At 42.7% G+C, this 15357-nt stretch overlaps 1 protein-coding gene across 10 annotated transcripts in view; it reads right to left on the bottom strand.

The window, feature by feature from the left end:
* The window catches only part of MAP3K3 (mitogen-activated protein kinase kinase kinase 3), a 76289-nt gene that overhangs the window by 51602 nt on the left and 9330 nt on the right, over positions 1-15357 (bottom strand). For 2 of the 10 annotated variants that reach the window (XM_017950853.3, XM_017950855.3), the window contains exons 2-4: positions 13658-13779; positions 11363-11455; positions 351-394 (exon numbers count right to left, since the gene is read on the bottom strand). In XM_017950853.3, coding sequence (XP_017806342.1) covers positions 351-394; positions 11363-11455; positions 13658-13779 — 259 coding nt within the window. The other 8 variants (XM_017950854.3, XM_017950856.3, XM_017950858.3 and 5 more) reach the window with 6 other exon arrangements.

Raw genomic sequence — 15357 nt, 5'->3', positions numbered from 1 at the left:
CTCCCTCTAAAGCCCACAGGTGACACAGTGTCAGTGTGTCTGAAAGCCATGATTCTGAGTAACGCCGGAGTCCTCACTTCCTAACAAAATGTCAGACCTCACAGCAGCAGACTAGAGCAGAATAGTAAAACATCAGCAGTTGAAATGGCTTCCAATGCTAAGATAGGAACAAGGTTCAATTAGCAGGCCAAGACAAGGGTGAAACTTTCCTCCCTTTATGCCCAATCCACCCCACTACCCAACCAGTGGCCCCATAGGGATCAGGACAGGAGAATGACTTCCATGAACTCAATGCTATTTGAGAAGTCTGGCATACATGAACACAACTACTCATCAGAAGGCAGACTTACCGCCTCTCCCCATTGTGCTCAAACTTGATTCTGACGTCACTCTGCTAAAAAGAATGATAGACAGGTTAGAGAATTCTCTGGAATGTTTCACTCCTGCCATTCCCAAGAAAGCCTTGAGCAGTCCGTTAGCAACATTAGGCATACATCCCTGATGGCTCCTGGTCCAGCTTCTTTTCCTAGATAGGCATGGGCATTCCTTTCCAATGAGTTAAAACTTCCAGTTCTAACATCAGAGGCAACAAAGCTCTTAGGGTAAGATCCTGAGGTGGCTGCCCAGCTCAGTTTCTATGCTGTGACACGCTGTTTCTAGCTTCATACACACCCTATTTCTACAACTGGCTCTGGAAGTTCCTCCCACTCTATCACCTCCTGACCAGGATATCTTTCCTTATTGGCTGATGTGACTGAAGACAAAAAGAAATTTTGCTGCTGACGCTTTCTAGCTATATGACCACAAGCAAGTTACTTATCCTCTGTGAGTCTTAGTTTTTCCACCTGTAGAGTCAGCCTAAACATATCTTGCAGAGTTCTTATTTAAGTAAATGTAAGTAAAACTTACAACTAAATGTAAGTAAAATACCTGACACATAATAGACATGCAATATTTGTTTTTTGCTGCTGCTGCCATTGGTACCACTATCACTGATTTCCCACGACCCTTCCAAAGCTACCCCAATGGTGGTAAAGTAGGACCTTATACACAGTCCCCAGCCTTTTCCAAAATGACCATGATGAGTAGCCTGTAAACTGCAAGAGAGTAGAGATCAAGTCTATCATGTTTCTTTTTTTTTTTTTTTTTTTTTGAGACGGAGTCTCACTCTGTCACCCAGGCTGGAGTGCAGTAGCATGATATCGGCTCACTGCAACCTCCGCCTCCCGGGTTCAAGCGATTCTCTTGCCTCAGCCTCCCGAGGTCTATCATGTTTCGATATCCCCAGTGCCAGGAAAAGGAAATGGCATATAATATTTGTGCTTAATATTTGTTAAGTGGTTGAATGAATTGAAGAACAGAACTAAGTATAAATATGAGAAATAAGAGGAAGTAGAAGTGTTAAAATGACAAAGAACAAATTAAGGAGAAAGAGATATTGCAAAAGAGATATTACAAACAACTTGAGGGAGTTTAAAAAATGACAGGGAAAGGAGAGAGATATTACAGAAGAACAGGCGCAGAGGAAAAGAAAAGATGGGCAGGAAACCAGCAAATAACAGAGATAAAAGAGAGAATGAAGTCATAGTCGATGAAGAAAAATTATATTGAAGAAGACAAATTAATAGGCTATGGCTTGGAAGAAAGAGGGCTTAAGAGTATTTGAAGATGAGGAACACATAGCAAACACAGAAGATGACAGAAAAGGGAGTGAGTTTGAAAGGAAGGGTAGGTGCCTAAAGGACTCCCTTTTCCCAAGGCATTAGGGGACTAGACTTCTCTTCCAGTTCAATGAATCACAAGAGTAGTTCTAATTTACACTGTAAAAATTATTAAAGACCCCAAAGAGCTTTTGCTTATGTGGATTATATCTATTGGTATTTACCATATTCGAAATTAAAACTGAGAAAATTTACTTTATTAATTTAAAATGGCAAAGGCCAGGCACAGTGGCTCACAACTGTAATCCCAGCACTTTGGGAGGCCGAGGCGGGCAGATCACTGGAGGTCGAGAGTTCGAGACCAGCCTGGCCAACACAGTGAAACCCCATCTCTACTTAAAATACAAAAATTATGCCGTGAGTAGTGGCGCACACCTGTAATCCCAGCTACTCGGAAGGCTGAGGCAGGAGAATCACTTGAACCTAGGAGGCAGAGGTTGCAGTGAGCTGAGACAGTGCCATTGCACTCCAGTCTGGGTGACAGAGTGAGACCCTGTCTCAAAAAAAATACAACCCTGATATAGCCTTCTTATCCTTTAAGATAACACATGGACCACTTTATCTATTAATAACAATGATAATAACTAATGTTTATTGATCATTTACCACAAACCAAGCATTGTTCTAAGCATGTTTACATATATTAGTTAAACTGATCCTCAAAACAAGTACCATTATTATCTCTATTTTACAGAAAATAACTGAGTTACAACAAGACTAAGTAAGTTCCCCCAAGGTCAGGTCATATTGCTTGTAAAGGAAGAGGTAGGATTTGAACCCTGGAACTCTGACTCTTAACTACCATGCTATGCTACAACTTAAGTCACACAGGCACTGAGAGCAGTTTTTCACTATCTTCTTTTTCCCGTTCCCCTGAAATTCTAAAGTTACCATGACAAGAGTCCTCCAAAGCAGAGTTGCCATGCTGTGATGTGTGGTCTCCAGGTTCCCACACTACTTCCTCAACTGGATCTGGAGTATCCTGAGTGCTCTATGAAGTTTGTAGTCCTGTCTGCCCCTGCAGGTGGGTTACACATCCTTTTACCTGTTCCTGCCTATCACCCAGCATACCTCGCTGTAGCTCTATTGTTTTAATTAATAAATTTTATTTTTAGAACAGTTTTAGATTTACAGAAAAACTGAGCATATACAGCAGAGTTCTGATATATCCTTCTCCCCTTTGTACACAGTTTCCCCTGTTATTATTATTGTTATTACTGAGACAGGGTCTTACTCCTGCCACCCAAGCTGGAGTGCAGTGTTACGATCACGGCTCACTGCAGCCTCGACTTCCCAGGCACAGGTGACTGATTCTCCCACCTCAGCCTCCCATGTAGCTGGGACTACAAACAGGCACATGTCACCGCACTGGGCTAATTTGTAACTTTTTGTAGAGATGGGGTCTTGCCATGTTGCCCAGGCCAGTCTCAAACTCCTGGGCTCAAGCAATCTGTCCACCTCAACCTCCCAAAGTGCTGGGATTACAGGCATGAGCAACCACACCCAGCCAGTTTCCCCTATTATTAATATCTTACATTAGTATGGTGTATTTCTTTTTGTTAAAATTAATCGATACTGATATACCAACTAAAGTCCATAGTTTATTCACATATTTCCTCAGGTTTTTTTTCTTTGTCTAATTTTTTTTTTTTTTTCATTTTTAAAAGTTTTGGGCCAGGTGTAGTGGCTCATGCTTCTAATCCCAACACTTTGGGAAGCCGAGGTTTGAGGAGCCCGGGTTTGTTTGAGCCCAGATGTTTGAGATCAGTCTGGGCAACATAGCAAAACGCCATCTCTACAAAAAATACAAAAATTAGCTGGTTCTGGTGGCACATGCCTGTAGTCTCAGCTACTTGGGACGCTGAGGCAAGAGGATTGCTTGAGCCCAGGGGGGCTTGAGGTTGCAGTGAGCCATGATCAGCCACTGGACTCCAGCCTGGGTGAAAGAGCAAGGATTCTGTCTCAAAAATAAACTAAAAAAAAAAAAAAAAAAATTAGGTTAAAAAATAAACAACAGCTTTCATTCTTAAACTGGGACAACATTTTATTTATTTTTTTAATTTTATTTTTTTATTTTTGGAGACAGAGTCTCGCTCTGTTGCCCAGGCTGCAGTGCAGTTGGCGTGATCTTGGCTCACTGCAGCCTCTGTCTCCTGGGTTCAAGTGATTCTCCTGCCTCAGCCTCCCACGTAGCTGGGATTACAGGCATGCACCACCACGCCTGGTTAATGTTTGTATTTTTAGTAGAGACAAGGTTTCACCATGTTGGCCAGGTTGGTCTCGAACTCTTAACCTCAAGTGATCCGCCCGCCTTGGCCTCCCAAAGTGCTCGGATTACAAGCGTGAGCCACTGCGCCCAGCCCTAGGAACATTGTATTTAGATATACTAACAAAGGAATCTCCTCAGTCCCTTTATGGAACTGAAGGAACTAAATTTATTTCATAATGAGCCATAACCTAAGCACTGCTCTACAAGAATTTATTCAGAAAGGGAATTAAACTTTTGTTCCAAACCACAAATCACTGCTACTTAAGACTAACCGAGCCTGTGACCAAAAAGCAGTGTAAACAAAGATGCTTCTTTGATGCCACGACAGCCTTACAAGCTTCCATGAACCACATGATAGGCCCAAATCTGAGTTCCTAAATCTGAATTTCACCTGTCAGGTTGACCATAATAAGTCATAGATAAGGGAAGTTCAGATAAAGATAATTTGATTCAATGCCTTCCAGCCAGCCATTCTCCTTGTCCTCTCTGAGGCATTTCACACTGGTGGCCAACTCTATTTCCAACTTCTGTGACTCTATCCCAGCACAGGGAACCTGCTACCACTCTGACCACTTCTGCTTCTTTGCTGGTTCCTCTTGTTCATGCCCTCTCCCACCCCTCCCCAAACATGTGACCATTCCTCAACCTTGCGACTTCTGACTTTTGGCTTTCTCCTGCTCTGCACACAACTTCTCAGTGGGCCTCTAAATAGAAGATTCCTCAATCTCTGTATCTAGCCCCAATCTCTGAAGCAAGGCTCATCTGCTTGCCACGTATCTGAGGCCAATATGTAGTTGTTAAGAATGTAGCACTGGAGTCCAACTGCCTGCTTCAAATCTTGGCTCTACAACTTCCTAGCTGTGTAACCTCAAACTTAGGTTGGTGCAAAAGTAATTGCAGTTTTTGCCATTAAACCTAATTGCACTAGGCCGGGCGAGGTTGCCTTGTAATCCCAGCACTTTGTGAGGCTGAGGGCAGATCACGAGGTTAGGAGTTCGAGACCAGCCTGGCCAACATGGTGAAACTCCGTCTCTACTAAAAATACAAAAATTAGCCGGGTGTGGTGATGGGCACCTATAATCCCAGCTACTCGGGAGGCTGAGGCAGGAGAATTGCTTGAGCCCAGGAAGTGGAGGTTGCAGTGAGCTGAGATCACGCCACTGCACTCCAGCCTGGGTGACAGAGCAAGACTCCGTATCAGGGAAAAAAAAAAAAAAAAAGTAATGGCACTGCAGCCTCATACTTAACCTATGACTTAGTTTCCTCATCTGTAAAGTGAGAACGATAGTATCCAACTCATAGAATTATCAAAATAATTAAATCATATAATTGGGTAAAGTGATTAGAACAGTACCTCATATACAAGTGGTTGGTAAATGATAATACAGGTCCATTATCCTTTAGCCAAAATTCTTGGGGCCAAAAGTGTTTCAGAATGCATATTTTGGATTTAGAGGGGTAGTATGGTACATGTTCTATAAATCACGTGATGTCTCCCCAGGGAGTGGAGTGGAGGGTGGCTGAGACAGTACTCCTATGGTAAAGGCAGAATGCTCAAGTATTTCCTGCACCTCTTAAAAGTTAGTTTGGGGGTTTTGTCCCTAGTTCTGACCAAGAGCCAGGGACAGAATCAAGTTCTATACTCTCTTCCCTGGCAGGCACATGTCCTAGGACAGAGGAGTCTCCCTCAATCCAGGTTGCTAAGTGACTCTGGGCAACACTGTTCTCCCCTTCCTTGTATTGGGCATACTGTGTTAAGTCACTGAGATTTGGAGACTATTTGTTAACAGAGTACATGCTTTTTATCCAAGCTATCCTAATTTTTGCAATGAAAAGTATGAATACTCACAATAAGTAGAATAAAGAAAGACTATAAATTGCCCTGTGTCTACTCAGGACAGGTCTGGTTGCCAAATGAGTCTGCTACAAATTAAAAAATAATAAATAGAAACCAGAAACTAAAAATGCCCGTTTAGTTTGTAGTAATGTTTGGATCTCAGAACTGCAGATAACAGATTATGGACCTGCAAAAATCAACATACACATATACACATACCTCACACACTCTTGAGGTTTTTTCCCACTGTAATCTCAAACTTAATCTAGCCATATGTATCTACATCAACTACTCTCCTGAACTAGTCTCCCTTCTCAACTATTACTTTCTTTTCAGAGATGGAGTCTCATTATGTTGTCCAGGCTAGAGGGCAGTAGCTATTCACAGGCACAATCATTGTGTGCTACAGATTTGAGCTCCTGGGCTCAAGTGATCCTCCTGCCTCAGCCTCCCAAGTAGCTGGGACTACAGGTGCATGTCACCATGCCTGGCTCAGTGTCACTATTTCTAACATTGGTACTGCTGTGCTCCTGGTTATACAGGTTCACACCTCTGAGTAATACTTGATTCTTTCCTTCCTTTTCCCCATCACAGCCAGGGAGCAAATTCCAATTCTCCTCTCAAAGGCCTCCAGTATAAAACTCTGCTTCCCATTCTCACTGATATCACCTTCAGTGAGACCCTTTCCCCTTGATTCGAGTCCTAAAGCCACCTTTATACATTTCAGCTCCCCATTTCCAACCCACTCTGCGTTCCTCTACAGTTCCAACCATCTCAATCACCTTTTTCACCATGTTCCCTCTTTGTTCATAAGGTATCAGTGATACCCACTATCTATGGAATAAAGTCTAAATTCTCTGATATCACTCAAAGCCCTCTGGGATTTAGGTTCACTCAGCTTACCTGAACATCTCACACTGTTTGTTCCCCACAGGAATCCCCCTTTCAAGCCAGATCAATGCTCACCTTGTTTCCTGATACATGCCATGTTTGCTTCTTCCCCAAGGTCTTTAATCATTCTGTTTCCTGACTTGGAGTGCCACCCTTCCTCCGTTCCACCTAACTGTTTATACTTCCTTCACAGCCTAGTTGAAGTGCCTTTCCACCTGAAATGACTCCATAGCTCTTTTGGCCCAAGCTCATCTTTCACTTTCCTGGCCTTCTATAGCACTTACTCTCTGTACCACACAGTGAGGCACAGTTACATCCTACTTTATTTCTTTCTTTCATGTAGTCCTCACTTCCCAGTAAGACTGCATGATTCCTGGGGTACAACGAATATGACATACCTTTTTTCTTTCTTTTTTTTTTTTTGAAATGGGGTCTTGCTCTGTCGCCCAGGCTGGAGAGCAGTGGCGCGATCTCGGCTCACTACAACCTCTGCCTCCCAAGTACAAGCGATTCTCCCAGCTGAGCCTCCCAAGTAGCTGGGATTACAGGCACCTGCCATCATGCTCAGCTAATTTTTGTCTTTTTGTAGAGACAGGGTTTTCACCATGTTGGCCAGGCCAGGTGATCTGCCCGCCTCGGCCTCCCAAAGTGCTGGGGTTACAGGCGTGAGCCACCACTCCCAGCCAACATACATTTCTTTTGTGTGTCTGAGAAGCCTGACCATAAGTACATGTTAAACTGAATGGAGGGTGTCAGCTACTGAAAAAAAAAGTTCTAGTACAGAAATTCAGGTCTAAGCAGCTTCATGTCCCCTGCCCACCACAGGCAATCCGGTGAGAGCAGTAGTGAGAGCCACGCTCAGGAGAGAGACAGTGCAGGCCGCCAGGTTGAGCTACAGATTCAGGAACTCAGCAGGAACAACAGGAATAACTGACAAGAATACTAAAGCAGAAATGACCTTTTCACAGTCTGGACTCAACAGGTGAACATGTAGCCCAAAAAGCTTTCAAGAATCCAGAAAAATCAGGAATTTTAACCAAACATTTATGAAATAATTTGACCTGAAAAAGGCCTCAGTTAGCCATCATTCTTATCCTCGCTCTGATTCTGTACTGATTTCTCTCCCTGCATTTGCTACATACCTTTAATGCCTCCCCACATTTCTGGAATTGCAGTCCTTATTTTGCCAAAGAGAGTAAGTGAATGAAAGGAAAAAAAAACAGAACAAAAATTAAAATTTTATTTTTAAGCATGACTCAGGAAAGTTGTAGGAGATCAGTGGAAGAGATGATTATAAAGCAACTATAATGCCAAGCTTGTGTGTTGCTTTATATCTTATTTTCAAACTAGCCAGCCCATCTTATCAACAACCCTTGAAAGAGAAAGGAGGTGTTAAAGAGCCAGGTCTTTCACACTGAAAGCAAAAGACAGTCTGCTCAATCATTGACCCTGCTGGGGGAACAGCTCCTAGAATTCTCTTCCTCTAGAAATGATAGCCAAGGCCCTGCCCTGCTTGTACCTATCATGAAGAAAGCAGCTTTTCTGATCTAAAGCACCCACTCATGAACATCTGGAGGGTTAGATCCAGAACCCAGCCTCTATTCAAGTATCTACTTACCCTTTTGATAAGATTCAAGGGAAACAGGAATCCATGGAAATAAGGATTCCATTTCTTCCTCCACTGGGATTTTCCGAAATTAGGCTAGCTTCAGAAATTTGCAAAGATCATCAGATAAACAGTAATGATAATCCCATAAAGATAGAAAAACCTTAATCCTTTCAGTTCCACAACACTATGGACAGTTCTAGTTAGAAGCTTTCCCCAAAGCTCATACCTGTAGTGCCAAAACATAAGAAGTGACATAACCACTACAACTTTACATTTGTACATTTGTTTTACAATGTACAAAATATTTCACATTCTGTCTATGATCTTACAACAATCTTAAGAGGTAGACACAGTAAGTATTAAGTCTATATTTCAGATGGAAAAACTCACTTCAGAAAGGTTATATGACTTATACACAATAAAATTACTGTGACTAGGAATCAGAAGACTTGGGATTTACTTTCTGCCTCTACTCAATACCTTTGTGTAAAAGCTGTGTAAACCTTATACACATGCTTATAGTGTTGTTGTTAACTGTTGTTGAAAGCACTCTATAAATTATAAAACCCTGCGTTCATACATGAGTAACAACTCTATGACTCCTAGGCCAGCATTCTTTTTTTTTTTTTTTTTGGTTGGTCTCAGTTTTTAATCGTGGCAGGATCTCACGCACTTGCACGTGTGCGCGCATACACACACACACACACATACACACACACACACACACTAAGGCTTCAGATCTTGTTGAAAGCTGCAATGTTGACACTCTACACATGCTCTCAAACTTGGTAATCTCCTCTTCCAGAAAGTTTGTCCCTACCTTGTCATCCTCCACCACACACTGAATCTGCAGCTTCCGGATACCAAAGCCCATGGGCACCAGCTTGGAGGCCCCCCCAGACCAGCCCGTCCAGCTGGATGAAGCGCATACAGGCCTCCAATTGGGCTATGTTGGTCTCATTGTCCCAAGGCTTGACGTCCAGCAGGATGGAAGACTTGGCCACCAACGCAGGCTTCTTGGCCTTCTTCTCCACATACCACCGCAGCCACTTCTCCCACAGCCGGAATGCCTCCTTGTCTTCCTCCTCATTGTCGCTGCCAAACAGGTCAATGTCATTGTCCTCGTCACCCTCTGCTAGTGTGGCTGCCTTCTTGGCTGGGGGCTCCACTTGGCGCATGGGAGACACATGCTGGATCTGCACGGCTGTGTCCCTGTGGCCAGACAAGCTCTTCTCCAGCATGTTCAGTCATAGGCCAGCACTCTTTTCACTATACTAAGTTGTCAGACCCATAGAGAACTAACACCTATTGATAACGCACTGTGTGTCAATGACTGCTAAAGGGACACTGCACATCATGGCCTGCAAAACTATCCATAGGACCCAGCCACACGTAGGATGTGCCACACATCTAAGAATATTCAGTCAGCTCTAACCATGCTGTAGGCTTCCAGAGACCCAATATACAAAAGGGAGAATACAGAGAATGCTCCTAGTGTACAGTATTCTCTGTACTCCTAGAATACAGAGAATACAGAATCTACCTCCTAGAAAATAGTTAATAGCTCATTGCCCACGTACTTCCATAGCTGCCTATTTGTTCTCAAATCCATTCTCTTTTTCAATTACTTACCAAGCTTGTTTACTTAGGGAAGGGGATGTCTCAAGTCTTGCCAAGCAGAGATATTAAATTAGATTTTTCAGTTCTTCCAGGCCTCAGCCCCCAAATAATCCTGTTAATGAACCCACAACTCCTCTGGCTTTCCTTGCTGGGCCAAGCTTGAGCCCCATGAAGCTGTGCCAGTCTCAACTCTGTCTTGTAGCCAGCACTGCCATTCTCATAGTGAAAGGCTGTTAGCCTCTGCCAGCACCATTCCACCCTTGAATAAACAACCTTTTCAGCTAGCCAAAATGCTTAGTTTCTTTCAACTAGGATTCTGCAATTTGAATCTGTAATCCAATTAGACATTTCTTAACCAAATTTGGCAACTCTTTACCATTTAAATTAGGTTTTGATCTTTCATTCCTCTCTCTTCCTAAGCATGGACTTTCTGGTAGAAGAACTGGTAATGAAGAAAACTGTTTCATTCTGTCTCAGGCCAAGGCTAACAAAAACTATGATAATAATAATAAATGTGTAACTCTGTGAATTATAAAGTCCTATGTTAAATAATAATTAATATCACCAGGCTCCTTTCATTATATTAGGCTATAAATACCTCTCCCCCACATCTTCCCCGCACTGCCTCTTACCCCGTCTTTCCTAGAGATGCATTTGCTGAGATTTTGGCTTTTTCTGCTTTCAGAATTTTGCTGAATAATATCCCTCTTGGTCAGAAGTGAAACATCTGCTACGCTTCCCAGGACAGGCCATTCTATAACCTTGACTTCATTAAGAGGAAAAGCTATCTTAGCATTTTATTTCCCCTTTTGCCCATATTAACATAAAACTTTGAGCTTCAATTTCTAAACAGCCATACTAGTTCCACATCTTCACATTCTTCCTAAAACAGAATCTTAGATAGCATTCCCATTATTAGCTTATCGCAATGTATAGAAACTCATGACGTGTGTAAGGAATGAACATACTAATGAATCTCTACACATCTCCAAGCATATACATAATTTCTTGCCCAATAAATCAACAGTCCCTTACATAGTACCTAAAGTTGTGCTGTCCAATACAATAGCCACCAGCCACAAGTGGCTGTCTAAATTAATTAAAATTACATAAAATTTAAAATTTAGTTCCTTAGTTGCTCAACAGACACATGTGGCTAGTGGCTACAATACCACATTGGACAGCACAGATATAAAACATGTCTGTCATCACAGAAAGTTTATTGGACAGCACTGATAGAGGCTGCTTATCAATAATACTGTTGTGAGAAATGGTGACTAGAAGCACTGAACACAGGTCACGGGTAACCAATACTTTTTACAAACAACTTGTTCGGGAAGTGAATTCCGCTGTTGCAGCATGAATAGCAGACTTAAAAGTACATTTTGGCTTTAACAGGTAATCTGGATCCTTACCAAAAATTTCTTTTTCTCACTGGCCCCTGCACATGAGCTTGTTGTTACTGTGGGGCTGTTCAGAAGGGCTGAGCTGCTGCTGTTGTGTTTTTTCTTTAAAAACAAAAACACTGAGGTTAATAATTTGTTTCCTTCGTGCAACATAAGTTTGACAACATTGAAGTAAATCATGGATCCAAAGATCTAGTACCTCTTGTTAAGATTACTTCCTGGCCGGGCATGGTGGCTCACGCCTGTAATCCCAGCACTCTGGGAGGCTGAGATGGGCGGATCACTAGGTCAGGAGATCGAGACCATCCTGGCTAACATGGTGAAACCCCGTCTCTACTAAAAAATACAAAAAACTAGCCAGGCGAGGTGGTGGGTGCCTGTAGTCCCAGCTACTCGGGAGGCTGAGGCAGGAGAATGGCGTGAACCCAGGAGGTGGAGCTTGCAGCAAGCTAAGATCCGGCCACTGCACTCCAGCCTGGGCGACAGAGCCAGACTCCGTCTCAAAAAAAAAAAAAGATTACTTCCTAACAAATAGTCAATCCTTTTTACAGTCTTCTGCCTTCATAACCACTGACTTCACTCTAACAGTGCAGCAGCAGGCACAGCAAAAGATCAAGACTTCCCTCATCACAGCTTTTAGGCTCTAAGCAGAAGGAGTCCTAAAAAGGAATCCCCTCCTTCAAGGAACTATCAGTAACCATTCCACCCCTCCTTTTCCCAGCCTGGACCTTTTGGGCCCTCCAATTCAAGAAAGCTTCCCCTTTTTACCCACTAACTGATACTCATGCCAATAGTCCAGTGTGGAGAAAGATCAGCTAACTGGAGCAATGTTACCAAGCACACTCTACATAGGAAGACAGGAAGGAAAGTGAGGTCATTAGGCTCAAGCATGGGGGAGGGGACTCACTTCTGGTAAAATGCTCCTTCCAAAAGTGGCTTTGAATACAAATGAGTTATAGCAAGGGAGAACTCAAACAGTCAGACAGAATAACATCTGAAAACAGTGTAAGAATGGGCCCTTATCTGTTTATATACCTCCAGTACTGTAAGGTAACAACAACAAAAGCAGCTTTTTAAACTAATCCTTCTGTTTTAACATGAAACAAAAGGACTCCTCTTCCCTTGGGGTCCCTAGGATTCCTAAAGGCAGGAAATACTCTGGAAGGCTCTATCTAGCAGACCACAGACAGGAAAAGTTCTAGGGCCTTATACTATCTCTAGGAACCAATTCTGAAGAATTGGTAAACAAGATGCAAATGAGAAGAAAAGAGGTTAGCTGATAAACAGAACCACAAGGGAGAATGCCATAGACAAATTTTCATCAAATATGCCCAATATAGCTGATGTAGCATTAGATACCGACTAGGAAGGAAAGCTCCCCATCATTCACTCCTCTCTGCAGGCCAAAGTACCCAGGAAATAGGTAAGTGGCACTACAGGTGAGAAGAAGATTCTCAATGACACACAAGTTTAAATGTTAAGAAAAATAGGCAATGTTTTCCTAAGGAAGCATACAACTCTCAATAAAACAGGCACTATCAACTACCTGGGTTAATAAGGTAAAGCAAACAGTAATAACAAAATCACTCATTATTGCCTTTAGAATATACTATGTGACATTTTAATTAATAAATTTACCTTCTTAATTATATTTTACATAAGCTAATACCAAATTAATTAGTTTTTCCTGATTATATACTGTAAGGTAGCTAAAAACCTTCTGACTTAGGGATCATGAATCTGAATTAAATATTTGCCAAATATCACTAAAGGGGAAAAACGTATATGAATACTGTCCCCATAACAGATGAAATGCTTACAGAAGGCTTTAAGATTCCAAATCACAGATCCATAACTGCATGGCTTTTTTTTTTTTTTTTTTTTTGAGACAGAGTTTTGCTCTCTTGCCCAGGCTGGAGTGCAGTGGTGCCATCTCGGCTCACTGCAGCCTTTGCCTCCCAGGTTCAAGCAATTCTCCTGTCTCAGCCTCCTGATTAGCTGGGCCTACAGGCATGCACCACCACACCTGGCTAATTTTGTATTTTTAGTAGAGACGGGGTTTCACCATGTTGGCCAGGCTGGTCTCAAACTCTTGACCTCAGGTGATCTGCCTGCCTTGGCCTCCCAATATCACTTACCATTTAACCACACCTAGTTGGTATGTATTACTTCCCATTTAACAGACTGTGAAAGGAAGGGGTCAAAAGTATTCAACCCTGGTAGTCTCCTTGGCTTTTCATATATTTCCCATTTGAAAACCCCTCCCCAACAAATCTCATTTAGCTCTGCCAGGGTCACACACACCTGCCTATTTGAGTGACCTGTGTCTTTGTTCTTCATGGTCTCATATCCAGGCATCCGGTGACGTCGGTTCATCTGGAGGGCCACCAGATCATTCATGATTGAGTTCAATGCCTCCTGTTCGTCTGCAATGAAAGAGAGCACATGGACTAAGATACTTAAATACAGACCAGCAAAGTTCTTTCACAAACTATATGACTAATACTCAGGGAGTTCTGCCCAGGCAAAATGACAGACCCTGTAACTATAATCAGATGCAGCCCAAAAGGTCAGACTATGGCAATTTGAATTTTAACTGATTTTTTTTCTTTGAGACAAGGTCTTGCTCTGTCACTCAGGCTGGAGTGCAGTGGCGTGATCACAGCTCACTGCAGCCTCGAACTCTAGGGCTTAAGCGACCTTCCCACATCAGCCTCCCGAGTAGCTGGGAACACAGGCATGGGCCACCATGCCTGGATAATTTTTTAATTTTTTGTAGAGACGGGGTCTCCCCATGTTGCCCAGGCTGGTCTCCAACTCCTAGACTTCGGTGATCCTCTTGTCTCAGCCTCCCAAAGTGCTAAGATTACAGGTGTGAGCCACCATGCCTGACCTTTAATGGTTTCTTAATAGCCCTCCAATCAGATTTCCTACAGCAATATTTACCAATTAATTGCAGGGAAGGGACATGCTCAAACAGAGCAGTTTGTCCAGTGCCAGAGAAACTTAACCAGGAAAAATAGATGAAAAGTTGAAGTGAAGAACAACACAGTACAATGTAATATGGTATTGAATGAAAAGATAAATCCAGAGAGCGGATTATGGCACAGTGTCAGTCCCAGACTTATTCTTAAAGCATCATAAGGAGGAGAGTACATTTTAAAAGGTACCAAATAAGGGCCTCAGGTAACTGTTTTGAACAGAAGTTGTTTTACAAGCCTAGCATCTGAATGCCACCACCATCATCAACCCCCACCAACTCTTTACAAGTTTATAGGCCTTCTACTTCCCATAGGGAAGTCAAAGGGTAGTTCTATTGTTTTTCCTCCCTAAGCTGACCAAGCAATGCATTGTCTCCACCTTACTGCCATTACTTTTAATCCCCTTTTCTTGAAATAGCATGGAGTACTAGAGTTCTCATACATTAAAAACAAATGGCCAAAACCCAGAACACAAACCAGCCCAAGTCTATGTTGTACAAATTTTTCCCAGGTCCTTTAAGATATATTTGCCCATTGAAATAGCATTTGGAGATTGAAAATGAATAAATCTGTTGATCGGGAAGGGAACATGAGGGATGAGTCGTTACACTTGCTTTGGTGAAAACTGACTCATCTGGGGACTTGGGGCACACCTTAAAAGAAGCAAATACAAAATATTCCACCCAAAGAGAGTGCTCATCTTCTGCCCTTTATCACTGCCCCTTGGAAATATTCTAATACCCTGTGGAAAGAGATGAACAGCGTGAAATGTAGTGAGTAAAACTGCTCCAGTCTCTTCTTCCACTACTGATTGAGTGACTGACTGACTGAGACAGGGTTTTGCTCTGTTGCCCAGGCTAGAGTATAGTGGTACAATCACAGCTCACTACAGCCTCCTCCACCCCCCAGGCTCAAACAATCCTCCACCTCAGCCTCCAGAGTAGCTGGGACTACAGGTGCACACCACTATGCCCTGCTAATTTTTGTATTTTTTATTGAGAGAAGGTTTCACCATGTTGCCCA

This window comes from Papio anubis, chromosome 17, assembly GCF_008728515.1.
Source record: "Papio anubis isolate 15944 chromosome 17, Panubis1.0, whole genome shotgun sequence".
Taxonomy (NCBI): domain Eukaryota; kingdom Metazoa; phylum Chordata; class Mammalia; order Primates; family Cercopithecidae; genus Papio; species Papio anubis.
The sequence above is the reverse complement of the archived record's forward strand: the minus strand, read 5'-3'. Positions and strand labels throughout refer to the sequence as shown.